General features: G+C 37.1%; 1 protein-coding gene across 1 annotated transcript; it reads left to right on the top strand.

The window, feature by feature from the left end:
- Positions 1–2205: 2205 nt before the first annotated feature.
- On the top strand, positions 2206–27635 carry LOC115420994 (interleukin-34-like). Its single transcript, XM_030136648.1, is given in 9 exon segments — positions 2206–2311; positions 2314–2357; positions 4767–4844; positions 4978–5055; positions 12974–13052; positions 13055–13080; positions 16723–16906; positions 25026–25060; positions 25062–27635. Coding segments are annotated over 9 exon segments (699 nt in total). The 3' UTR covers positions 25131–27635.
- Positions 27636–27705: the final 70 nt, after the last annotated feature.

Here is a 27705-nt window from a genome sequence, read left to right on the forward strand (position 1 = left end):
ATTTTTCAAAATGAAATTAGCAAAAAACCTGACCTGATTGAGGAAAAACAGATGTCATTTTTGGATTTAGCGGTGCAAAATGGTCCTAATTCAGTTGAAAAAACCAAGACAACTTGCAAAAAACATTTTTTTGTAACCCAGTGTCATTTTCAATGAGACTCAGTTGTCCAATCCACTGATAAAAACTGTATTTGGACAGTTTATCAGTGCTTATACATGTTATACATTCACAAAAATATATTTATTCAACATTTTTGTTGTGAAACCTCCTGTAATTACACAAGATATTTGTCAATTAACAAACAAGTCTGGTTAAACTTACAGAACAAATACTTCTTTAATGGTTAATTGTCAGTATTTATCTCATTTTATTAAATTTTTTTTATACTATTAAACTTTAAATTAACAGTTTAATCTCATAAATAGAAAAGAAATATTTTTGAAATTATGATACATTTTCAAATGTATTTTAACTGTATTTTTCTGTGAAAAAAAAAAAAATTCTTGAAAAAAAATGGAAATTTTTTGGTTATTCACAGTTACAGTTTTTTCATGTTATTTTACATTTGACATGTAAAAATCACAGTCTGTTTTTGGAATTTCATTGATATTTGAAACATCTGTAAAATAAACAGTTAAAATTCTGTTAAAATTACAGATTTTTTTTTACAGTGTACACATTAAATGCAGTTTTGAGTCTGAACTGAATGTGACCCTGAAGTGACCCACATGCACAAAAGAGGTCCTGACGTAACACATGACCACGCAGACACACACTGTGTTTACAGAACACTGCAAACATCTAAATCTCCCCAAGTGTGTTTTCTCATTTCTAGTCCAAATATCTCATCACACTTAAAATAAGACAGAATCACCTAAGAGGAACTTTTCAGTGAGATATAAGAACTGATTTATAGACACAGATCTGGAAAATCTGATTTCAAGAAATCAACCCAAGATAATTTTCACTTGTTCCATTGGCAGATTTTTTTCCTTAATTACCTTCACCAAGGAACAGCAGAGGTTATGTTTCCAGATTTTTTTTTTTTTTGCTCAATTCAAGAAAAAACATCAGACTAGAAATAAGAAAAATACACTTGGTAAAATTTGGGTTTTGCAGTGAAGTAACACTCCTGGGACGCAGAATTGTGAGGTTTATCGCATTTCAATGATGTAAAGGTTAGATAAATGCGACCTGGCTGTTCGGACTGAAGTCACGTTGCAAAATATTGGATACGTATCGGATTTAGGATCACATATGAAAGTGGTCTGGGTCAGATTTGGAAACATGGGATTAGTGCTGTTCGATCTGTCTTTAACAGATCGAATACAGGTCACATATGGACAAAAAAATCAGATTTGGGCCACATTTACCTACAGTCTGAACAGAGCCTTAATATGGACAAAGGAGGCAGTTGAAGTGAATGGTTTAAATATTATTATTTTCACTGTTTTATTCCATTTTTCTGACCTTTTCTGTGTTCTGTACTTGACCTAAGCTGAGGTTCCCTCTCTTCTCATCTGTTTCTTATCTTTTCGGGTGGGGGTCAGAGTAGAGGCCGTTTGGGAACAGGTCTGTGGAAACTTTAAGGTGTGATGAGTGATGGTTTCAAGGGTCAGAGGTGGATGTTAAAAACAACATTAAGAATGTTAAGGATTGACGTGGACTTCCTGGAAATGTCCACAAACCTTTGCAATTCTGGTATTTTTGAAAAATAATTTAGTTATTTTGGATTCAAGCAAAGAGATGGTGAAAAATAAAAAGTGTGGTAGTCACAATACTATCAATGATGGACGGATGGATGGACGGACGGATGGGTGGATGGATGGATGGATGGATGGATGAATGTACAGATGGATGGATGGATGGACGATGGACGGGTGGATGGATGGATGAATGTACAGATGGATGGACGGGTGGATGGATGGATGAATGTACGATGGATGGAGGATGGATGGATGGATGGATGGATGGATGAATGTACAGATGGATGGATGGATGGATGGGTGGATGGATGGATGAATGTACAGATGGATGGATGGATGGATGGATGGATGGATGGATGAATGTACAGATGGATGGATGGATGGATGGACGGATGGACGGGTGGATGGATGGACGGGAGGAGGATGGGTGGATGGATGGACGGATGGATGGATGGACGGATGGATGGATGGATGGATGGATGGATGGATGGAGGACGGATGGATGTCCAGATGTCCAGCTGTCTTATGTGTGTGTGTCTTCTTCCAGGCCTGTTTCTACTCGTGCCTGTCCTCATGGCTCCTAGCCCGTCCAGCCTGTGTACTCCATGAAGACCCTCAACGACAGCCTGGGCCACAGGAGACGCTTCATGGTGAGACCAGTGGGAGTGGGGGGGAGGGGTCAACTGCCTTACATTTAGACCAGTGGGGGGGGGGGGGGTCAAAGGGGACACATGAATCCCAATGTAAAAATTACCCTAAACTCCACTAGTAAATGTGTTAAATAATAAACAGTATATGAGGTTAGTGTGAAAGCATCCAGGACAAAGAGACGCAGAATTAGACAAATATTCAAACATTTCATCCAATGTGTTGTTTGAGAAAAAAAAAAAAAAAAAAAAAGAAAAGCCAGTGCCAGTGTGGTAACCAATTAATAAAACCACCATGAATCTAAACACTTTAAGACTCGTTCTATCTATCTATCTATCTATCTATCTATCTATCTATCTATCTATCTATCTATCTATCTATCTATCTATCTATCTATCTATCTATCTATCTATCTATCTATCTATCTATCTATCTATCTATATCTATCTATCTATCTATCTATCTATCTATCTATCTATCTATCGTTCTATCTATCTATCTATCTATCGTTCTATCTATCGTTCTATCGTTCTATCGTTCTATCGTTCTATCGTCCTATCGTTCTATCTATCGTTCTATCTATCTATCTATCTATCTATCTATCTATCTATCTATCTATCTATCTATCTATCTATCTATCTATCTATCTATCTATCTATCTATCTATCTATCTATCTATCTATCTATCTATCGTTCTATCTATCGTTTCTATCGTTCTATCGTTCTATCGTTCTATCTATCTATCGTTCTATTCTATCTATCTATCTATCTATCTATCTATCTATCTATCTATCTATCTATCTATCTATCTATCTATCTATCTATCTATCGTTCTATCGTTCTATCGTTCTATCTTACCTTATATTCACTTTTATATTCCCTATACCAGTGAATATAAGCTCAATATAAGGCGAGGCAAGTTTATTTATTTAGCACATTTCAGCAACAAAGCAAATCAAGGTGCTTCACACAGGACATTGAAATACAATGACCTGGAAAAAGAAAACACATTTAAAACATAAAAGAAACACGTAAAAGGTGATTCAAAACAGCAAGTAAGCCAAACATATAAAATACACACATATATTAACCCTTTCGTGCACACTGGTCACTCCAGTGGACAGTTCTTCTGCAGCTGTTCTCCTTGTATTTTCATGGGTTTTGTTGTTTTAGTTCCATATCAGCCAACACAGTGGACACTCATGCACCATCCCATAATACACTGACATTCAGACCATTACTGTAACTCTGCTGTTCTTGATAAACCTGATCTGCACTAACATGTCTGAGGGTAAATCAGTTGCTTGTTATTGTTTTTAGACTGTCATTAACGTTTTGCATATTATCCCCATGAAGTGAGTTGTGACTAGTATTAGAGTGTGTGAAAATGTGAGAAAACATCAGATCAGCAGCATTAAAAAGGTTTTTATTTCATACATTTCACACAGTATATCAGTAAATACATGTTTCTTGGCTTCAAAAATTAAACACATGGTGTCCAGCTGAGTGGACTTTTTTGCAACTCCATGAAAAATAGGTTCATAAAAATGTTTTCAATCACATTGTTTTTTTCATGCCTAAAGAGGAATAAAAATACTCAGGGAAAAAATCTTAATTAAGGTTCTCATAATTCATGCATGAAAGGGTTAAAGTAAGAGTTGCAGTGCAGAGTTTTGAAAGAGAACATAAAATATAAAATTTAAAAAGTAAAAAGCCTTTAACCTTTAACCTCTTTAACCTGGACTTAAAAGAACTCAGACTCTCAGCAGACCTGATATTTTCTGGTAAGTAAAAATATCTTATTGGGGGAAAAAGTTCGATGCACTTAATGAAAACTTGCTTAGCAATGATACTTTTCTTTTTGGGAAAAAAAGAGAGAGAGAGAGCAATTTTACAGAAACATGGCTTTTTATGTTTTGTTTTTTTTTTTTCTTTTAATAAAAATACTTTTTTTTTGCAGTGTAAATCAGCAGCTTTACTCTGGTTCTCAAAGGAGAAAAACCTCTATTATGACAAACAATCAACTGAAAAGGGAAATACAAACAACTTTTTTTAATGGAAAATGTAATGTTTTTTTTATTTATCAGCTCAGATGACGTCAATATACAAACATTTGTTACAATTATTTTTCCATTTCATTTTTTGACTCAAAAAGTGTCATTTATCTGTTCTGGTTACAAAAATATATTGTTCTGGCATTTAGAGCAGACAACAGAAATGTGCAATATGTTTATGTGTTATACTACATGTAAATGTCTGATACTGAATGTCAATAAAAAATAAATTACCAAAAAAAAAAAAAAGTGTCATTTGAGGCTAAATATTGTGTATGTAAGGGTTACATCTGCTCATGTAAGACAAACTCTGTGACGTCGTTGACTGATTTGTTCTTTGCTTTGTGTGTTTTCCAGAAACACAACTTCCCCATTAACTACACCATCAGGGTTCACTATGAGGAGGTCTTCAAACTGTCCAACATCAACAGAATGGTAACAAACTTCTGACTCTGTCTTTATTTTCATCAGTTTGTGTGAGAGGTCAAAGGTCAGACTTCATGGAACTAACAGTGTCCACCCCCCACCCCCCCCCCCCCCCCCCCCCTTTACTTGTGCTCATCCTCAGAGGTTAAACATAGAAGACCTGGATGAGCTGGTTCTCCAGAGGTTGTGGTTCCAGGTCAACCAAGGAGTGTTAAAAAAGGTACGAGTTCACATGTATTTTATCTGAACCCATAAAGACTCAGTGTTATTTTTGAGTCAGTTCCCAAATGAATTTTTCTCCAGATTTAACCTTTCTTAAGTGATTCATCCCCATGATTGTATATTATCCAGAGCCATAGAGAAATAGAGTTGCGACATGCTTTGATTTCACCACTGTAGTGATCGCATGGTTCATGTAAGCCTAAACAGTTCCAAAACAAACGGTACACTGTACATGTTCGTTTATGGGACAGACTGCACTGAGTGTGTTATTGCAGGTAAATATCAAAATAAACCACACACATGTATATTTCCAACCGTTGTTACACTACTGTATGTGTCAGGGTTGTACAAAATTCAGAATTGGATTGAGAATGAACCCCAAAACTCTAATTAAATTCTTGAATTTGAATTTGAATTGAGATGCAAACAGATGTAGAATTGTAATTCAAATTCAAATCGCAGGAAGTAGCATTGGAATTTCATGAAATTCAAAGAAATTCATGACACATTATTAAAAGTGTATTTAGCAGTGAAGCTTTACAGTATATATAACATATGATTACAACATGACATCATGTTTGGCTGAGGATACTGATCCTTTATTGTTCTGGAAAGAAAAAGAAAACAGTTTCCCAAACCCAGCTGTACTTGGTATGTAAGTATGCTGGTCATACCTGTGTCCTCTGCAACCTGTTTGAGAGGAATAAGAGGAATAATTGGTGTAAAATACAGTTCTTCATCTTTTCATGGTCATCAGATATGACCCATTCGGACGTTCAGAGGCTCCGTAGTTACCATGGAAACACCATCATCTTCTACAACACTGATTCACCAGTAAAACCTATGGAGTTGGATCAGTGACAGTGGATGGACACACTGGGTTTATGTTCAGTTAATGAGAGATTTGCTGAAAAAGTCACTTTTCTTCAGTTTTCTCTGTTTCTGATAGAATACCCTCAACTTTAGTCTGAGCTTTTATGAACATCTACATGATCAGTGAATTAACTATAGAAAAATACATGATTTACACTGGAAAAAACACTAAACACAGAGGATAATATTACAATAAATGGTGGTAAATCACTTAAGAAAAGTTACAGATGGAGAAAAATGATTTGGGAACAGCCATAAAAGTAGCACTGGGTCTTTATGGGTTAATGTTGGATGTCAACTAATGGAAAATGGAAAAACAAAGTCCATACTGGGCTTTTCCACTGCAGCCTGGGTTGAACTGTTTACTGTGTTCTAGGGATAGGAATCGAGAACAGTTCTTTTGAGAACCGGATCCCAGTAGCTCGATTCCTTGGAATCATTTGCCCTGCTTAATGATTCTGTTTATCGATTCCACCTTCGTTGCGCATGCACCGATGACATCACACGTATGCTGCATTGTTTTGGTCAGAACGAAGCCAACATGGTGTTGTTGTGCAGAGTGAACACCCAGGCCATCATCTGGGCCCAGTTCTGGTTCCGGTTGTGGGCAACAAATGTCATACCCCACTCAACTACAAGTTTGTGAAGGTAGGGGAAAAGGAAATGAGGTGCACAACAACAGGAGATGAGCAGAGTCGAATCCGTTCCACGTAGTAGAAATGCAACAATAGAGGATTAGTAAAGAGTCTTTAGTTTCACTTTCACTCTACGACCCCCCCCCCCGAACTGGGCCCGGCGTCATCTGTTATTATTATTTGTACATATTGTATGTTATATTTTCTGTGCAGATGGAAATATACAGACAGCTAATGCAAACACACCCGTTTGTACTCTTTTATTCCCTCACCCAAAGAGAACCGATAAGAATCAGATCAATAAGCAAAATCGATAATGGAATCAGAATCATTAAATTCGTATTGATTCCATCCCTACTGTGTACTGTGTACTACATGGTACCTGACCTTGCTCTGAATACCATCCATATTATATTACTCATTGTCAGTGGGTGTTGGTTTTTCCTGAACACAGGCCACAGTTTGAACTGTGGTCTACAGAAGCAGATGAGGAAACAGGCAGGAGGTTTAAAGGCATTAAAGTCCAGACTGGGATCAGCAGAGTGGACAGACATCTGCAGAGCCCTGTCCTCCACCTGTGGAGCTGAAGTCAGGGTGAGCTTCTGTGGGAGGTTGTGGTTTTCAGACACAGTCAGTATGAGCTAAGACAGGGGGGGTCAAACCCACTGAGGTTCAGGTTCCACATTCAGACCAGTAGGATCTGAACTGGGTCAGACCAGTCAAATAAGAACACAATAACCTATAAATAATGACAACTACAAACTTCTTTTTTTTTTACTTTTTATTTAGGTTTTTGCACAATATAAAACAGAACAAAACATCTGAGACAAGACATAAATAAACAAAAATAAATTACGCCACATAGTATTATTATTGTTACAAATATTATACTACATCTATAGATACATTGCCAAATATCTAATATTCATATATTTGTATATATAAGCACACATCTATATAAATACAAACACCTCATATCAGGGCTTATAAGAGCAATTTTTCGTCAACAACCCAAAAGTTTAATTATACAAAAATAGTCCTTCGACCATGTGCCATCTCCGCTTAAAAAGATCCATTTTCATTTGTACATGATGCGTCATTCTGTTCATATTGTACACTTGTTCAGTCTTTGTTTCCATTCTATTACCGTTGGTGATTTGACATGCTTACAATTACTGTTATTGTTTTTAAAAAATCAATAATAAAATATGTAAAATATATCTCTGCTCTGCGTTAAAATCATTGACCGGTATGACTCCAAGTAAATAGAACAAAACATTTGAAGGGACTTCTCTTTTTACAGTTCTTTCAATTTCTTCTTTGATATTTTTCCAGTATATAAACAAGCTCGGACAGTCCCAAAATACGTGTGTATGGTCACCTGTTTTACCACAATTTCTCCAGCATAAAGCTGTAGATGGATCCTTGACAAAATAAGATATAACCAAAGGGGTATGAAAAAATCTGGTCTTGAGTTTCCAATCAAATTCCCTCCACTGCCGACTGTTGATGCCTTTATGACTAATATTACATCATTTGTCCCACAATTCGTCTTCTATAACAGTATTTCATTCCAATTCCCATTTTTCTTTGATATCATAAAACTACAAACTTTGGACTGTTTAGGGCAGTGGTTCTCAACTGGGGGGGGGGGGGGGGGGGGGGCACAGGATGGGAGGGGGAAAAAAATCACAGACTCAATGGCTGGTGGAGCAGGACCCCCCCCACACACACACACACATGTCAAAATGCAACCAGTTGGAATATTACAATGTTTGGCAGTACCAAGCTTATTATCATTAATGAAAACTAACGAAATGATGAAAACTAGAATTGAAAAAACATTTTCATTAATTGAAAAAAAAAAAAGAATAAAAACTATAATTAAAAGAAAAAAACAATAACTAACTGAAACTGTGTTGTATCAGACCATGTGCAAAGACATTGTAAATATGTAATATTTCAATTCAAATCTAAATAAATACTTATATATGAGCAGGATTTCTTTTTACTTACCTACGAATTTGTCAAAAGCCGTATAAAATATGTTTGATTTTTTTTTTTGGTTTTTTTTTTTGCACTACTGCTATAAAAACGCAATAAAAAATAACTGTGAGAAAAAAAAGGTGGATTACTGAGACAAAACTATTTCAACATGTAAATTTGTTTAATATGTTCAAGGATAAAAGTTTTCAAATCAGACTAGTTTCTGCCTTTATTATCTGAGCAGCAGGAAAAGCCCCTCAGTCCTCCACTGGAGTATTGTGTATTCAATAGAAGGAAGTGGAACATTCAAAGGAGTCGTGTGAGCGCTTTATGTCCTAACAGAGTTACTGCGTAGAGCCGTTCCAGTTCCCCACAGCAGACCCAGGGCTTTAGATCATCTGTGGATTCATATGTGGACATTTGTCTGTATGTAATGGATTTCACCCCACTGAAACTTTCATTCCATGGAGCTCCACATGGTGACCAACTGTATCTGCAGCTCTGATTACAGTCCGATAACACGTGGACCCATGCCAGAAATGAAGATGAGCTTCAGGAGTCAGTACATTTAATCAATATCCACTCTTATATGTAATAACATCAGCCTATTCGGGTCAGACATTCAGACTTTTCAGACCAGAACAGGTGGTTTCAGTGTGGATGGATGGGTGTGTAAATGTGTGTATTTAATTATGTGTCCATGTAGTATTTTTGTATTTGTATTCTGTATTTTAATGTTTTTCTCTTGTGTTTTATGCTGTGCTTGTACATATTTATGTGTTGATATATTTATTGTATTCAGTAGTTTCATGTTTTATAACACGGCTGTCAAACTCATTTTAGTTCAGGTTCACATTTGGCCCAATGCGATCTCAAATTATTGTTATTATAAGCTTTATTTAACCAGGAAAAAAAGCTCATTGAGATTAAAAATCTCTTTTTCAAGAGGTGTCCTGGCCAAGACAGCAGCAGCAGAAGTTACACAAAATGGAAATCACAGCCGTACATCCACACTAATATACTGTACATAAACACAATGAAAGTCCAGTACTAAAACCAAATTAAAACTGATAAGAACATATATATAAAACATCATTATTTTAAAAGGTACTAAAAGTATAACAACAATGTCCTTAAACACAATTCAAAGCCAAACCCAATTCAATCAATTGGAAAATGGTCAGACCAGTAAATAATTACATAATAATATAGAATAATGTCAATTCTAAAGTTTTCTGTTTGTTTTAGTGTAAAAAAAAGTAAAATTACAATATGAAAATGTGGAGTATTGGCAAGAGGTGTTGTTTTTGGTTCAGTTTGTTTGTTTGTTTGTTTGTTTGTTAACACTTTAGCAGCAAACTATTGGTAGAATTCATACCAAATTGGGTTTATAGATTGCCAGTGACCCACAATAGATGTCATGCATTTTGGGGAAAAGTAGGTTAAAGTTAAAATTTTTTGTGAATTTTTAAATCTTTTTTTTTTTCCATTTACTTATAATGGGCGAAATTTCAAATGTCTATAAAAACATGAATTTAGTTTCAATTTACTCCAAACTTGGCACATACAGGGTGGGGAAGCAAATTTCCAATGAACATTTAGTTGTTTTTTCTCAGCAGGCACTACGTCTATTGTTTGAAACCAAACATATACTGATGTCATAATCATACCTAACACTATTATCCGTACCTTTCACAAACTTTGCCCATATGAGTAATCAGGAAAGCAAACGTCAAAGAGTGTGTGATTTGCTGAATGCACTCGCACACCAAAGGAGATTTCAAAAATAGTTGGAGTGTCCATAAAGACTGTTTATAATGGAAAGAAGAGAATGACTATGAGCAAAACTATTACCAGAAAGTCTGGAAGATACTATTAAAGAAGAATGGGAGAAGTTGTCACCCGAATATTTGAGGAACACTTGCGCAAATTCAGGAAGAGTGTGAAGGCAGTTATTGAGAAAGAAGGAGGACACAGAGAATAAAAACATTTTCTATTATGGAAATTTTCTTGTGGCAAATAAATTCCTCATGACTTCCAATAAACTAATTGGTATACACTGTCTTCAATCCCTGCCTCAAATATTGTACATTTTGGCTTCCCCACCCTGTATATAGAGGCAGTTGATCTGCTGACATCAGCACATGCATAGACATGATGACATCAGCTGGATCGATGCTAAAATAAGATACAATATGTGCGAGGGGCGGGGTTTGTTGTGCCTGAAAACCACTTATGTTATTATTTTACTGGTCTGACCCATTTCAGATCATATTAGTCTGAATTGGAACCTGAACTGAAATGAGTTTGACCACCCTGATATAAGTAAATGTCACATTGCTGCATGATACTACTACTACTACTACTACTACTACTACTACTACTACTACTACTACTACTACTAATAATAATAATAAAAATAATATATTCAGCCCAGTGTGAGGTACCAGTGGAATAAAATAATGACTATTATTACCATTTCTGTCCATGACCAGTGCATGTATATGTATATATGCATATATTTTTGTTTTTCTAGTGCTTTAACGTCGCCTTATTTTAACCCAACAGTTTTAAACTTGTGGTACATAACGAACATCAGGTCATCAGCTGGTAGAACTTTATGACTCTGAATCTTCTGAAATAACCGTTTATACTAAACTTGTCTCAACAAACAGAAAGATTTCCACATGAGACACATACTTTATGTTCCATAATTACGAGTGTAGCTAACTTTAACAGAATATCATGTTAAATACAGAGACCTCTCAAACCCAGTGGAATCAAAGGCAGTATTTTATTGTTTGCGGTGACGCTGTGTGTTTTTCTGTCCAGTTTGGTCAAAAGAACAACTGGTGACTGATGGTGAAAAACATGAGCTGCTGACTTGGTGGGATTTTTTTTTTTTTTTTTTTTTTTTTTTTTTACTTTTTCAGACGACTGTGTCTCTGATGCCACAATTTTGCATACACCGATATTCAAATGACTGACTATGGACAAAAATCAGACATTGTGTTTTAGTTGGGACTGGGTTCTTTCTATTGCTCTATAACATTATGGTCACATATATGTATATATTTTAGTCAGTTTTTTTTTTTTGCTATAACACACTGTTTAAGCATTTATACATATAATAATGATAATTAATGGACAGATATTGAAAGTTAAGTTCTTCCTGAAAAAAGGTGCAAAAGAATTGACAAAAAAGACATTTTTCGGACACTTTTATTGCAAAAACAACATGAAGTAATCTTGGCGGCCTGTTATTATGGTAGACCTTATGGGGTTAACCCTTTCATGCTCCAGTGTTCATCTATTCACAGCTGTTCTCTTGTGTATTCATGGGTTTTGTTATTGTAGTTCCATATCACCCACACAGTGTACACTTGTGCATCATCCCATACACTGACACTTATTGGCCAGTCATGGGAGGTGTGTTTATGTATTTTTTTTACTCATGACCAAGATGGCCAGAAATGGTCAGAAATGCTGAACATCCCAGCAATTTCTTGTAAATCCTTCTATATCAGGAAACACCCCTGAAAGTATAAATTAATTTACTAGCATCAAGTAACATCTAAGGATTAATATCATTGGTAACATGTGGTGCCAGGCACAACAAACCCCGCCCCTTGCACATATTTTAGCTTATTTTGGCATCGACCCATTTTCATCCACATTCAATAGTTGTTAAATATAAAAAATATATATGTGCCAAGTTTGAAGTAAATTCAAACAGAATCGATGTTTTTATAGACATTTGAAATTTCTCCCATTATAAGAAAATGAGAAAAGAAAAAGATTTCAAAATTTAACAAAAAATTTCAAAAACGAGCTATCTTTTAGATATTTTTTGCAGAGTGATGTCTTAAATGAATCTCTATATCGCTGCAACATTTTAAGCAAATTGAATTAAAATTGATGTTTTTATAGTGATTTGAAATTCCGGCCATTGTAAGTAAATGGGGAAAAAAAAAAAAGATTTTAAAAATTCATAAAAAATTTGAACTTTGACCTACTTTCCCAAAATGTAATCACATCTATTCTGGGTCACTGGCAATATATAAACCCAATTTGGTATGAATTCAACAAACCAACCGAACCAACAACACCCCTTGCCACCTGTTTGAGGGGGCGGGGCCATTGGACTCCATGCATCAGTGTCTGTATTCAGCTGTAATTAATCCCATTACTGTAACGTTACTGTTCTGGATAAACCTGATCTGACCCAACATGTTTTAATATAAACCCACTGATAATTGTTATTACAGTAATTGACAGTTTTTCTTTAATTTACACCTAATTTTTCCAAAAACATGACTTAGTCAGTTATGCTATGAGGCTAATAATAGAAGATCTTTTCTGTGTTCCTGTTTGTTGAGGAGCGTCTTGTTGGACTAATGTGAGTCTAAACTGAAATTGCAGATCCTCCGGGTGATGTCCGAGCGACACCCTTCGCGTCCGTACACTGCAGAGTTGGAGCGACGCTTGCAGGATGCTGAGGGCGTTTTGTCCAGTCACATCCTGACGAGGTAAGCCAGAGTTCAGGTACCTGCACCACGGCGTCCAACAAAACATCCCTCAGAACATCACATGACATTTGGTGGGAGAAGAAACTCACATTTATTCTGTTTATCAGTATTGGAAATGAATGGCAGTGTGGACGGTAAATTAGGCCCAGCTTCTGTCTCTGATGTTTGATGATTTGTTCACGTTTATACCATGTTTCAAGGTTGTTTGGTCCATTTTTCCTTATTGTTCTTGTATTTTGCCTATTTTATTCTCATTTTACAAGTTTTTGTACATTTTAGCCAATGAATAATTGAGGTAAAACTGTATTTTACACCAATTATTTATATGTATTGATAGGATTAATGGATCAACAGGGTATTAAACAGTTTAGATCAGTAGATGGTTTTGGTTTTTGAGGGTTAACAGAGATGAAATGACAAATTTCTAAATTTTTCAAGTATTTCAGTCATTTTCTCCTCATTTTAGAGGGATTTGTTAACTTTTATGCCATACTTCAAGGTTCTTTGTTGTTGTTGTTTTTTTTTTTTTTTTTTTAACTACGGAGCCTCTGAATGTCCAAATGGGTCATATGTGATGACCATGAATAGATGAACAACTGTATTTTACACCAATTATTTACATGTATTGATAGAATTAATGGATCAACACGTATTAAACAGTTCAGATCAGTAGATGGTTTTGGTTGTGGGTTTAAAACCACACTGGAACAATAACAGCAGCAGCAGTGATTAGAAAACAATGTGCCAGTCAGTTTTAATATTCTCATATTGCTCTCACAGATATTTAATATAATGTCCTGTGGTTCTGTTTAAGACAGACAGTTAGTGTAAAGACAGTAGACCACAAGTCTAGACCTTATTACTGATCACATCACATGTATATTAGGTTCAGTTTGTGGAACTTTCCTCCAAATGGACACAATTCTGACATAACTTCCATTATTTTTGTTAAAGGTTTGGCATGTTTTAATCTGTTAAACTCTGGTCAGTTTGTTTCTAGTCAGAATCATTTCAGTCATTGTAAGTGGATTAGCCCATAGCAGAAGCTTCATTCATGTAGAAATAAAAAAAAAAAATGTACAAAACTACTGTGGTATGAACAGTAAAAACAAATTTCAGTGAAAAAAACAGCTTGTATAAACCACAGCGGTTCCTTTTACACAAACATGTCTTTAATCCTTTGGTTCACTTTCTGATGTTTGGTTTCATTTGACACATGACAGATGTTTGTAATGGTTTTTGATGCTTCTTGTCATGGGGTCAGAGGTCACACTAAATACTGACTTTAACCTTTACAAGCCATTTACTTCTGGGTTTTTTTTTTTGTCTTTTAGGGCTGTGCACAGATTTCCTGTATTTTCTTGTTGTATCTGAAGAAAAGATATTGAGAAATAAATATGCATGTTCATTTAAACTCTGCAAAAACAACAAATCTAAAGGACGCCTAAAACTTTACACAGTACAGATAGATAGATAGATAGATAGCTAGATAGATAGATAGATAGATAGATAGATAAGCATACAATCTTAATTCTTCTATTAATTCCATTCTGCCAGTGGAACAAGTGAAAATGATCTTGGTAAGATTTCTTGAAATCAGATTTTCCAGATCTATTGTCTAAAAATCAGTTCTTATATCTCACTGAAAAGTTCCTCTTTAGGTGACTCTGTCTTATTTTAAGTGTGATGAGATATTTGGACAAGAAATGAGAAAAATACACTTGGGAAGATTTAAATTTTTGCAGTGTATTTTCAAAAAGCCCGAAAAATAAGTGATTTCTCATAAATCAGAGGACCAGAAGCTTCTGCTTGTTGTTGTTGGTGTGTTCTATGTTCAGGAACTGCTTGAACTGAATTGCTCCCTTGGGGAATAACAAAGTTGTCTGTATCTGTATCTACATATGCAGGGTGCAATTTGTCAAAAAACAGAGGGGAGGATGTTTTTCTTTCTTTCTTTCTTTTTTTTTTTGTCAGAGCAGGGGGTGGGGGCAGTTAAATACGTGGGGGTGTGGTCCTTAACTAACGGAACTAATGCTGGCATGAAACGAAAGTGAAACTTTACATACTTTAACCCTTTCATGCATAGTGGTCACTCAGTGGACAGTTCTTCTCCAGCTGTTCTCTTGTATTGTCACAAGGGGAAAAGAAAGGACTCAAATGCTCGGTACTGAAGGGGAAAAAAATAAGTTTATTTAACAAAATCTGAAAACAACACAACAAAAACCTAACACAAAAACTAAATCAGAAAACAGAGTCCATAAAAAAAACATACAAAACCTGGGGTCAGAGTCCGTGGATGAATATGGGTAATTGTCCGGGCTATGGAAAGGAATGAGGAGTAATGGACCAGCGCTGCATGGCTGCAAACCTAATCCTTAAATAGGCCAATGGTAATGGCTGCAGCCACGCAGCGCCAGCAGGTGAGTATGATGATGATAATGATTATAACAAAAGAGGAGCTGAGGGTCACACAGGCACAGGTCCATGACCAAAAGGGAGGAGCAAAGAGTCACCCAGGCACAGATCCTGACATGTATATTTACAGGTTTTGTTGTTTTAGTTCCATATCAGCCAACACAGTGGACGCTCATGCACCATCACACACACTGACATTCAGACCATTACTGTAACTTTCCTGTTTATGATAAACCTGATCTGCACTATCATATTTGGGTGTAAATTAATTACTAATTGTTATTAGACTGTCATTAACAGGGTTTTTTTTTTAAACAAAAAGTTTTTTTTTTTCATATTATTTGAGTGAATAACTAGCATAAAATGTGAGAAAACATCAGATCAACAGCATTAAAAATGTTTTTTATTTCATAGTTTTCACACAGTATATCAGTAAATACATGTTCTTATCTTCAAAAATTAAATTAATTAAATGGTGTCCAGCTAAGTGGACATTTTGTAACTCCATGAAAAATAGGTTCATCAAAAAATTTCAATCACATTGTTTTTTCATGCCTAAAGAGGAATAAAAACACTCAGGGTAACAAATCTTAATTAAGGTTCTCATGATTCATACATGAAAGGGTTAAATGTCCAACTCCAGGTTCCAGGAAGAAAACTGACACAACCTGATGGTGTTTACATTAGTTGGTTGTTACCCCCACCCCCACCCCCACCCCGAGGATGAAACTCATTGAGCAGAAGTAGGGATGTAAAAACCAGAGGAGGGGTTGACCCCCCCCCCCAATCTCCCAAACAAATCCCACCCTGCCTATATGTACCCCCATGGTCATTGTCAGACAGGACCCGGTCTGTTTTGTTTGGGTTCTGTTTCTGTGGACGTTCTGGTCGTAGACTGTGATGCATGAGGGTTCACGTCCACAGCTGCTCAGTGGAGAACAGTCTGGTAATGATTTGGATTCACGCCGTAGATGGTAAAGCAGTCATGAGTTCACCCTTGACACTTGGCTGCATCACGAATTTAAAGTGGTCTGTTGGCTTATTCTCAGAGTAAATCAATGAGATTTTAAGAACGACTGATGAGTAATTAGTTTTCTTTGAATCCGTGCTCCTTTTCCCATATTTTGTGCACGTTGACGTTGCATAGCTGCCATAAGTGACATAAATCACGTCCTAAAATGCTGACTGTGAATAAATGTGGTCTTTAATGTTCTAACTTTGGTCCAGGCGTTCCAGCAGGAGCTTCCAGACGCCGTGCAGGACATTTGGGATCGTTTAACGGAAGAGCCCGACAAAGTGCCAGAGTCCAGCTGGAGATTTGTTTCTCCAAAATCCCTTCTGGATAACTTCTGCCGCACCATGCACTGCCTCTTCAGCAAGTGTTTCTCCGGTTCAGAAGGAGAACAGGACTGTGAGTAGAACACACGACACAGTAACAACAACCTTTATTAATAATTACACTGGTCTACAAGTAAAATACCTCCACAATAAAAAATGAATTTGCTAATTATTTTAATCCAGAGAAAACAGCAGTGGTGACAATACGCAACCCTGTGGGACACCAGTACTAATAACACTGGTCTACAAGTAAAATGCCTCCACATAAATTGTGAATTTACAAATCATTTAAATACAGAGAAAACAGTAGTGGCAACAACACGTAGCCCTGTGGGACACCAGTATTGATTACACTGGTCTACAAGTAAAATACCTCCACAATAAAAGTGAATTTGCAAATTATTTCAATACAGAGAAAACAGTCCTGTGATGAACTGGTGAAATGTACAGGGAGAACCCCACCTTCGCCTGTAAGTAGCTGGGTTAGGCTCCAAGCGACCCCCGTGACCCTAGTGAGGATAAAGCGGGTTCAGATAATGAATGAATGAATGAATGAACAGAGAAAACAGCAGTGATGACAATATGCAACCCTGTGGGACACCAGTACTAATTACACTGGTCTATAGTGCTGCCGCAATTAGTCAACATAATCAACCGTGAAAATTAGTTGACTACAAATTTTTTTAGTCGTCATGTTATTTTACTATTGATCGTCTGTTTATTTTTGGCTGCGGCACCTTGGGGAATTCATGTTGGCATTGGCGTCTGCAGCCGTATGCCTCAGAAAGAGAGAGAGAGAGAGACCTCGTCTTTTAAGTCCCCCCCCCAAATGAAAGTTTGCGAAGATTCAGAAGGTCGGGAACAGGTAAATGGGCGTTAAATTTCAGTTTCGGTTTCACTCCCGCGGTCCGTGCCGCACATATGAAGTAGGAATGACGACATCCATCATATCACATGACATATCTGGGAGGCTGCACCATTTTGAACTTACAAGCTATCGGTTGCTATGGGCAACCATATAGTACAGACCTGCAGGAAAGAGCCGCAGGACTGCACCGCCCTGAACCCCACCCCCCCCCCCCCCACCCCACACACACACACACACATATATATTAAATTCTGTGGTGTTTCACCTGTTGTGTAATACGGGTGTTTTATTGACATAAAATAACGATACACAGTGAGAGAGAATATTTCAGTAATTGAGCAATATTTGTTTTTCATCTGCAGGTTACAAAACCCACAAAAATATTTTTAATGTCACATGTTTATGTTTTTGAAAGAATTAACTTGGACTCGATTGTCAGATTAGATTAAACCTTAATGCGGTATATCTCACTATCTGGACTTCAGGGTTTGTTTTGTCAGTATCTCTTTTCAGTTTTCATCCAAGCAGAGACAGGCTGAAAACTAAACCACACCATGTGGAAGAAATCCTGTGGCTGCACATTTCTACAAACACATCCAGGATCAGTTTATACAGATGGAACTGCTATCAATGATGCACATATTCTTCAAATACTTAGAAAACACATTCTTTCACCGTAGTGCTTTCAGTATAAAATACCAAAAAGACAGTCGTACTTCTTATTCCAACACTAAAAGGTTTCAGGAAACATTGTTGTAATGAGTCATAGTTAAAGCAGCATCTGACTTTGATCCCAGATGTTTGTTCAAATGTGTCCAAACCCCAGTCAGATCTGAATTATAACTCATCCAGTAGACCAGGGGTCACCAACCCTGGGCCTGCAGAGCCACTGTCCTGCATGTTTTAGATGTTTCCCTCTTCCAGTCCACCTGACGGTCGTTATCAGACTTCTGCAGAGCTTGATCATCGGCTTATCATTTGAATCAGGTGTTGGAAGAGGATTCACCTAAAACAGGAGTCGGCAGCCTGCGTCTCTTCATCCTCCTTGTCGTAGCTCCTCCCTTTACTGCGTCTCTTCATCCTCCTTGTCGTAGCTCCTCCCTTTACTGCGGTCAGTCCGGCCACCATTCTCCTCTCCATGGTCAAACCAGCCGCTAGCATTTTTCTTGTGCGCTGCGCATTAGACAATTACGGTAGATGAGCTGCATGGAGCGAATGTGCCTTCAATAACCAAAGTAAGGGCTCATTTCTGCTCTGCGTTAAAGACACAGATGAAGGTTCTGTCCATTCTTTGTTTATCACTCATGTAATTCTGTCCGTTTTCCGGGAGCTTGCGGATGTGAACCCAGATGGAGAATATGGAGCAGTACAACTGGGAACTGTGGAGGAAGTGTTGAGTTTTGAAGAGAATCATTTTCATAAAGAGCGATACTTTTCATAGAGCGACTGTATGAGTATTAGTACTGTGTACTTTTGGGGTAATCCTACAACAGATTCCCTTCCAAGCTACAAAAGTGTGTTTTTTCGTCTGAAATAGGCTTTAAGACTAAATTCAATGATGAATAAAATTATTTTTTCCAATAAGTACCTCATGAATTTGGTATATTTGGTATTAGTACTTCATGTACAATAAGCACAAATACTATGAACTACTTTTACAGCGTACTTTTGGAGTAATCATACTCGAAAATCACTTTCAAGCTCCAAAAGTGTTTTTTTTTGTCTGAAATAGGCTTTAAGACTAAATTCAGTGATGAATAAAATTATTTTTTCCAATAAGTAGCTCATGAATTTGGTATATTTGGTATTAGTACTTCATATACTATTAGCACAAATACTGTGAAATACTTTTACTGTGCATTTTTAAAGTAATCATACTCCAGAATCCATTCCACACTGCATTTCTGTTCGTTGTATTCAGTGGTTGTAACAGATAAAATTGTAAAAACAGATTAAAACTTTTAAAAGTTTATAAGCTCTGTTATTTTTTGCGGCTCCAGACTATTTTTTTTGGCAGAAGAGGGGGTAAAATGGCTGTGACTGATAATAAAGGTTGCAGACCCCTGATCTAAAACATGCAGGATAGTGGCTCTGCAGGACCAGGGTTGGTGACCCCTGCATTAGTTTTTCCATGTTTATGCACCTGAATCACTTCCCTCTCGGTGAAGAACTGCGAAGATGACTCCATCATAAACACAGTCTGCTTTTTTACATAACAAACCCAAACATCACTCGAGCCTTTTCAGAAATTTTGTTGCAAAATGCATTGTGGGAATGGGGATGCCACACAGCAGCAGTTTGTCTGTCTGTGAGTGCTGAATCCAAATGTGGCCTTTACCACCATCCACCGGCTAGACTCATTCTTTAAAGGTGCCCTGCCACACGTATTTCATTATTTTTGTGGTCATCTCTGAAGTTCTACCATGGACCATGAACTTTTCAGTGAGATATAAGAACTTATGTTTAGACAGTAGATCTTGAAAATCTTATTTCAAGAATTTTCACCAAGATAATTTTCACTTGGGACCTTTCTGTGTGGAGTTTCCACGTTCTCCCCGTGTCTGCGTGGGTTCTCTCTGGGTAGTCCGGCTCCTCCCACAATCCAAACACATGCACTGATAGGTTAATGGGTTAATCTAAATTGTCCATAGGTGTGAATGTGACAGTGATTGTTTGTCTCTATATGTTCAGTCCTCTGATGAACTGGTCACATGTCCAGGGTGTACCCCGCCTTCGCCCATAAGTAGCTGGGATAGGCTCCAACGACCCCCATGACCCTAGTGAGGATAAAGCGGGTTCAGAAAATGAATGAATGAATGAATGAATTTTCACTTGTTTCATTGGCAGATTTTTTTGTTTGAATTAAGCAAAAAAAAAAAAAATCTTGAATTAAGCAAAAAATCTGCCAATGGAACAAGTGAAAATTATCTTGGTAAGATTTCTTGAAATCAGATTTTCCAGATCTGTTGTCTAAAAATGTGTTCTTATATCTCACTGAAAAGTTACTCTTGAGGTGATTCTGTCTTATTTTAACTGTGATGAGATATTTGGACTAGAAATGAGAAAAATACACTTGGTCAGATTTGGATTTTTGCAGTGCAGGTATAATTGCAGTCATTTTTCTGAGGGTCTGCATGTTGGGAGCCCCCCACCCCCCAATCCAGATTTTGCACAATATTATCTTGGCATAGTTGAACATGATATATGCAGGAAGTAAACTGTTTCCTGCACTGTAAGCCCAGACTTTGTATTCACTAAAAGGCTTTAATTACAATGTACTTAAATGATTTCAGTTTTATGACATTACTATAAAATGTTCAGTATATTCTAGTAATTTGTAGACATAGTCGAAAGTAGAAAACAGTTTAAGTTGAATGGATTTAAATCACTAAGTTTTAGTCATGACCACACCTTTTTATCTCCGCATTGCATTGTGGGTATTGGGCATGTTGTTAAAAATGTGCAGGGGTTCAGCGGGGTTGTACTGTTAGTGTTCATTTGGACCTAATGTGTGTATGTCAGTGTTTATTGGCCTTTCTGTCTTTGTTTTTGTATTTTTGTAGAGCTGCACCATGAGTCAGAGCCATAGGCCAAACAATGGATTTACTGTTCAGCTTAGATTGTTTGCATTCTATGTAAGTTTTTATGCCTTACCACATTAAAAGCACTTCATGTACTGGCAAATTACAGCAAGCACACTTCCTGCCTATCTTCCATCCACACTATAATATATTAAGTTTAATAATTATACAAAGCAGTTCATATTGCAAAAGATTTTAATTTAAATCAACTTGGAATTGAGTCCGATGAACTGATGATATTAAGTCTGATGATTATACAAACTAATTGACATTGCAACAAATTTTAAGTTAAACAAGTGTTCAGAGAACGCAAACTTCTGCCAAGCACCCTGAACGGTGTGCATGTGTGGATCGACTATTTCTTTTTAAATTCAACAGTTTCCAGGTTGTTCCATACAGCAGAAGAAGTTGAAGCTTGGTACCAGTCATGTGTATGTCAAATTATATTCAATTCCAATCAATATTTCTTGAGTTATAATGAAAAATGTGTGGTAAATGGGATTTTCAATGTTAAATGTAAATGTCCACAGAGTCCACATTCCACAGTGGATGTGGACAGTTTTGTGCCAGATACAAGATATTATTCTAAGCTACAGGTGGATCAAATTGGAGGCTAATCGGAGTCGTTTTGAATTTTTTATGAATTTTCAAAAATTGCTCAGTGATAGGAGATAGGAAAATTGTAGATGTTGTGACCTTGCTGTGACCTTGAACTTTGGCCTACTTGGCCCAAAATTGAATGGGTTAGTCCCAGGGCCTAGGCCTATCTGTGGGGAAAGTTTGGTAAAGATGGTTGGAATAGTTTTCCTGTAAAGTCGCTAACAACAAACAAACAAACACACAAAGCAAAGTGATCACAACACCTCCTGGCGGAGGTCATAAACTTGGCATTTAGTGTGTTGTACTTAAAATAGTAATTCCATTCAAATCAAGCATTTAAGTTTAATACACTCAAGTTTTCATTACTCATTACTTAAATTTTTTAAGGCAACCATTTACTCAAAGTAAACTCCACTTATCCGTTCTTACAGTGTAGAAGGAGAGTTTCTGGAGTGGAAGCCTCTGTTATCTTCGTGTTAATCCTGGTTTTACTCCACGATACATCTTTAATGTCAGGCTGTGACTGCACAGTGTTCCCAGTTAGAGGCTCCAGCCACTGGACATTGAACACATGTGACTACGTTTATCAAGGAAACAGTGTCTACTCTGTCATGTGCCTCTATGAGCCTTTAATACACTGAACCAGACCCCCACCACAGGGATGGAGTAAGGCCGTTAGCATGGTTAGCGGTGGCTATCATATGTGTGTTGCAGGATTTTACCTATTTGTGCCTAAGATGTCCAAATAAATAAATCGATAAAGAAAAAATCTAAGTAGAGGAGCCGAAGTTTTAAACATCTTTGAAGAATCAGCGGATGTAATAGTGACGCCGTCTTTCCGCTCAGATGAGTCCAAATGTTTCTATGTCTATGTATTAGCCTGCATGAAATTGAATTTCTTAACCAAGTTATAAACTCGTATAAACCAGAGAGAAAATCCTCATGTGACAGGCTTTAGTTTGTGGGTCGACCCTTTCATATGATACGAGACGGCTGCTGAAGGTTAATCTGTGTTTATGACTATCACAGGGGTTTTATTTGGTCTGAAGTATGAGCTCCATGTACACTTACAAAATTACACACAATCACATTACATCAGCTCTGGACCAAATAAGGTTCAGTTTGACTCATGTCCACAAATATCAATATCACAAACCTTAAACCGTGTTGTTTGGACAGGTTCTAATGTGGGCGCTGCTCCAACAACGGCAGGTAGTTCAGACTTTATCACTAGTCGCTGTTCCATCGGACATCTGCGCAAAACTTTACCGATATTTACTAAATGTCGAAAAAACACAAGTGTGTAATGTCAGTTTTTCCATTAAATCACAAATGCGATGATTTGTTTATTTATTATCGTGAGATGACACGAGAAGTCATTCCATAAACATGGCGACCAACGTAAATATGGTGTCGATTTACAGATATATTCATTATTATTATATATTACCCCTTTATCTTGTACTAAATTAAAATATGATTGGGTTTCCTGGTGTGTCCACACATACCCACACGTTTCTTCTTCTTCTTCTTCGCTTGACGTACGTTACAACCACTGCCAAATGTGAAACCTGAAGGTAGACTGTTCATTCTCGTCATCTTACGTTTCTAAAGAACCCTGGCAGAACATCAATAATCATTTCCGTGGTACAGATGAGGAATGCAATATGTTATCTTGACGGAAAACAGAAGTTTACACTAGAGTTGGAATGTGCAATAATTGCGTTGCCCCGACCACATGTTCACAACAAGGTCATCCATCTTTGTCGGCTGTGACGTCATAACGATGACAGACTGTGTTAATAGGAGTCACATGGACATTAATGTGATAAAGTGTCATCATCTACCAGTGGCAGACCGTGCATTTCACACCTAGGCCTTCAGTAGTGCTCCGTCTGAATCAATCCACCCCTCAATAACTATTTTATGATTATAAAAACCATCGTATTCTGCAGAAACGCAGTATAAAGAGCCGTTGCATCGCAGACAGATAACTCCTGTAGCCACAATAAATGCCTTTACTGAATAAACAAACCCGGGGTGCACCGGTCTGCTTCTACTGCAGCTACAGCTGTGACACAGAAAAAAGCATCAATAATAACCTCATAAACTTGCAATATTATTTAGGAAAATCACAACATTTTACTCACCAAAAATTCTGATTATTTATACACAAAAGCCATCCTCCTTTCTTTCCTCAAAGTTCAACTACTCTGTTGTACAGATTATCCATGCGGGTACCGGGTACCAGGGGTACTGGTCATAGTTAGTGGAGTGAAAGTGACGGACAAATCCTTTTCCTGGTTGTGACCTGCTTGCTAGCTTCGGAATTGTCCGACCTTTCTTAACGATGTCCAGCTTTTCGTGAAAATGGCTTTGATAATAAATCTGCAACCAAATCCATTTCTTCTCCTCCTTCAGCCGTTGTGTTTTGACAAAACAGCTGTTAAACCAATGTAATTATATTTGTGTTGGTACTCAGGAAGTACTTAATTTTCAATATCTGGCCTTTTTTTGTGTTTTTATTTTTGCATATTTCCATAAAGTGAGTAACAGCCTGTATTAAAATATGTTAAAATGTGAGAAAACATTATGTTAGCAGCATTAAAAATGGATTTGTTTCATACTTTGGTTTGTTAAATACATGTTTCTTTGCTTCAATGGTTAAACTCACTTTTTGTAACTCCATGAAAAATATGTTCATGAAATTTTTTTTATCTTGTCTATTCAATTATTATCATATCTATTCTGTTGTTTTTACTTGGTATTTTTATTTCACTGTTTTTAAGTGTACAGCTGCTTTTATGTCTCTTTTAATTTATCCTTGTATTTTAGTCTATTATTTTGCTTTTTATTCTTCTGTACAACGGGTTTTAATTGTACAGCTGTTTTATGTTTTTAATCTATTCTTGTATTTTTCTTTCATTTTTTGGTTTTTCCCCTGTAAGTCGCTTTAGAAAAAAGCGTCTGCCAAATGCATAAATGTGATGTAAAATGTAAAATCATTTGCATTGTTTTTTTCACATCTAAAGAGGAAAAAAAAAACACTGAGGAAAAAATTCTTGACTGAGGTTCTGATAATTCACTTTGAAAGAGTTAATACAAAGCTGTTAATTAAGTTTCTCTGGTGGTCTTCTTTCCAGATTGCAGTGTGTCCCATTGGAGGAAAGGCAGGAAGAAACACTCAAAGCCTCAAAGCTGAGACGAAGCCAGTGTCGTCAGGTCGTCCCTGTTCGTCTACCGATTAGGGATTGATGCGGTAAAACTCCTTGAGCTACAGGGAGAGGGTCTAAAATGACAATCCACACTGAAACTAAAGACGTTCAGTCCTGTTTGTGAACATTAATAAGTCTTTCCCCGAAGAAAAAGAGACCCAAGACTGTCTGGATGATATGACAAAGACAAAGACCCCCCCAACAGAATATGCAGACGACTCCTCATTCTTCGCTTTCCGTCACTCGCCGAGAAGGTCGGGGTGTTTTTTTCCTGATCGCCTTTCACACTTTGGAACAGATTTGTACATGTTCACATCCGTATATCAACTAAATTGACGTATAATCCTATTATAAAGTGGAGTTTTTGGACTGAAGCTGCTTAGCGAATGATTCGTCTGGAGCGAGGACGTGGCCTTTGTGTGGAAAACCTGCGAAGAAGAGCTCCGGTGGACGTGCACGGTTCACTTCAGAGACCATGAGAAACTCCATGGAAATGCTCTGTTGAACAACTTCAGTATCCAGCTGACTGAAACTGGTACTGTAGCCGAAAGTACGGAGCTACAGGCGAACGTATTGTACTGGAAGTGAACTTCAAGCCTAAAGCCAAAACCAATAACTGCTGTCTCCTCCGTTCACGTTGGTTCACTTACGCTCTATTCCATGGACGGGATTTCTGTTTCTATGTTTTTTAATGCACAAAGAAAAAGAAAGTAGGACCTGGACAAATTCAACTCCTTCAATCAGCAAGAATCAGCTCAGGCGACTATTGAGCATTTATCAGCTTTACATTAATGAAAAGACACTGTTTTATATTCACCATATGGACAAAAGTATTGGGACATGTTATATTCAGGTGTTTTGGGTCTGGGGTAGAAAACAATAATGACAAAATAAAAGAAATATTGATGTTTTTGTCTCAAATCTTCATGAACAGGACATTTTACAGCTGTAGACATGATGTGTCCCAATATTTATGTCCATATAGTTTATGAACATCAATACTTTCTTCACATTTAATGGGAGACTTTTCATTTTAAGTGCGATGTGATGAAACTAGATAGTTAGTTGTGGTACAAAATTATTATTTACAGTCAGAGCAGGAAGAATATTTTAGAAATGTAGACCCTGAAACCTCCTCTACGACCCTAACACTGAAGGTCATTAGCATATGAAAAACAACCTCCACAGACCACGCCCCCTACAGGTTTCAGCCACTTCAAGTCCACTTAACCTCACCAGCAATTAAAACTGAAGAAGATGTTTTCTAAAGAGTAAAACTAGTCCAGTTGAACCCAGAAGAACTACCAAGAAGAACCATGACCTGGGCAAATGAGAACTTGAGACAAAATGTTGAGAAACATTAAGTAAAACCATCTCTGAGGCATTTTGGAAACAAAGATAACAATTTAAACCAAACTAACCAATGCAATGATATTTATCCCAATGAGATGTGATGAAAGTAGATGGTTAGTTGTGGTAGAAAATTATTATTTACAGTCAGAGTAGGAAAAATATTTTAGAAATGTAGACCCTGAAACCTCTTCTACGACCCTAAGGTCATTGCATATGAAAAAACAACCTCCACAGACCACGCCCCCTACAGGTTTAAGCCTATAAGTCCATTTAACCTCACCAGTAATTGAATCTAAAGATGTTTTCAAAAGAGCAAAACTAGTCCAGTTGAACCCAGAAGAACTACCAAGAAGAACCATGACCTGGGCAAATGAGAACTTGAGACAAAATGTTGAGAGACATTAAGTCAAAACCATCTCTGAGGCATTTTGGAAGTAAAAACTAACCAATGCAATGATATTTATCCCATAATATAAAACTATATTCTGACATTAGTCATTATTGTTTTGTATCCCAGACTCCTGTTAGAAAAGAAACACCTGAATCCAACATGTCCACATACTTTTGTCCACATATTCATGCTCCATATCCAGTTTTCTTCAAATCAAAGGTCTTGAAAGTTTCCCAAAACATTAACATAATATCTGGCCAAAAGAAAAGCAGCTGTTGATGTGTCAGATGACAGGTTAGATTTGATCGGAGCCTAAACGTGCAGCTGTAAACCATCTCATGCTGGTCTGGATTTTTTTTTTCATGGTCCGACCTTAACATTTTAAACAGTAAATTCTGAGTAGGAGTTTTACTTCAAAGCTAAACAGATATTCCTGGTTCTTATTTTGCTGTCACCGCTCAGGTTGTGCCAGTTTTATGTTTTGTTTGATCAGTTGTACAATTCAACTAAAGGCTGTTGTTGCTGTTGAAGGACACAGTGGATCATATTCATTAGAACAGCAGCCTTGTCTTGTCCAGGATGGGAATCCTAATGCTATTGGCAACAATAATTCAGTATTAATGCGTCCAGTCACGGAAATATACTAAATGTAACATGTTGCTATAATGTGGGGGTCTCAAACATGCGGCCTGGGGGCCAAATGTGGCCCGCCAAAGGTTCCAATCCGGCCCGTGGGATGAATTTGCAAAGTGCAAAAATTCCACAGTCAAGGCTGTGGAACTCATTTTAGTTGCGGTTCCACATACAGACCAATATGATCTACAGTCAAATAATAACAGCAGAAGAACCCACAAAAAAAGAATG

This window comes from Sphaeramia orbicularis, chromosome 6, assembly GCF_902148855.1.
Source record: "Sphaeramia orbicularis chromosome 6, fSphaOr1.1, whole genome shotgun sequence".
Lineage (NCBI taxonomy): Eukaryota > Metazoa > Chordata > Actinopteri > Kurtiformes > Apogonidae > Sphaeramia > Sphaeramia orbicularis.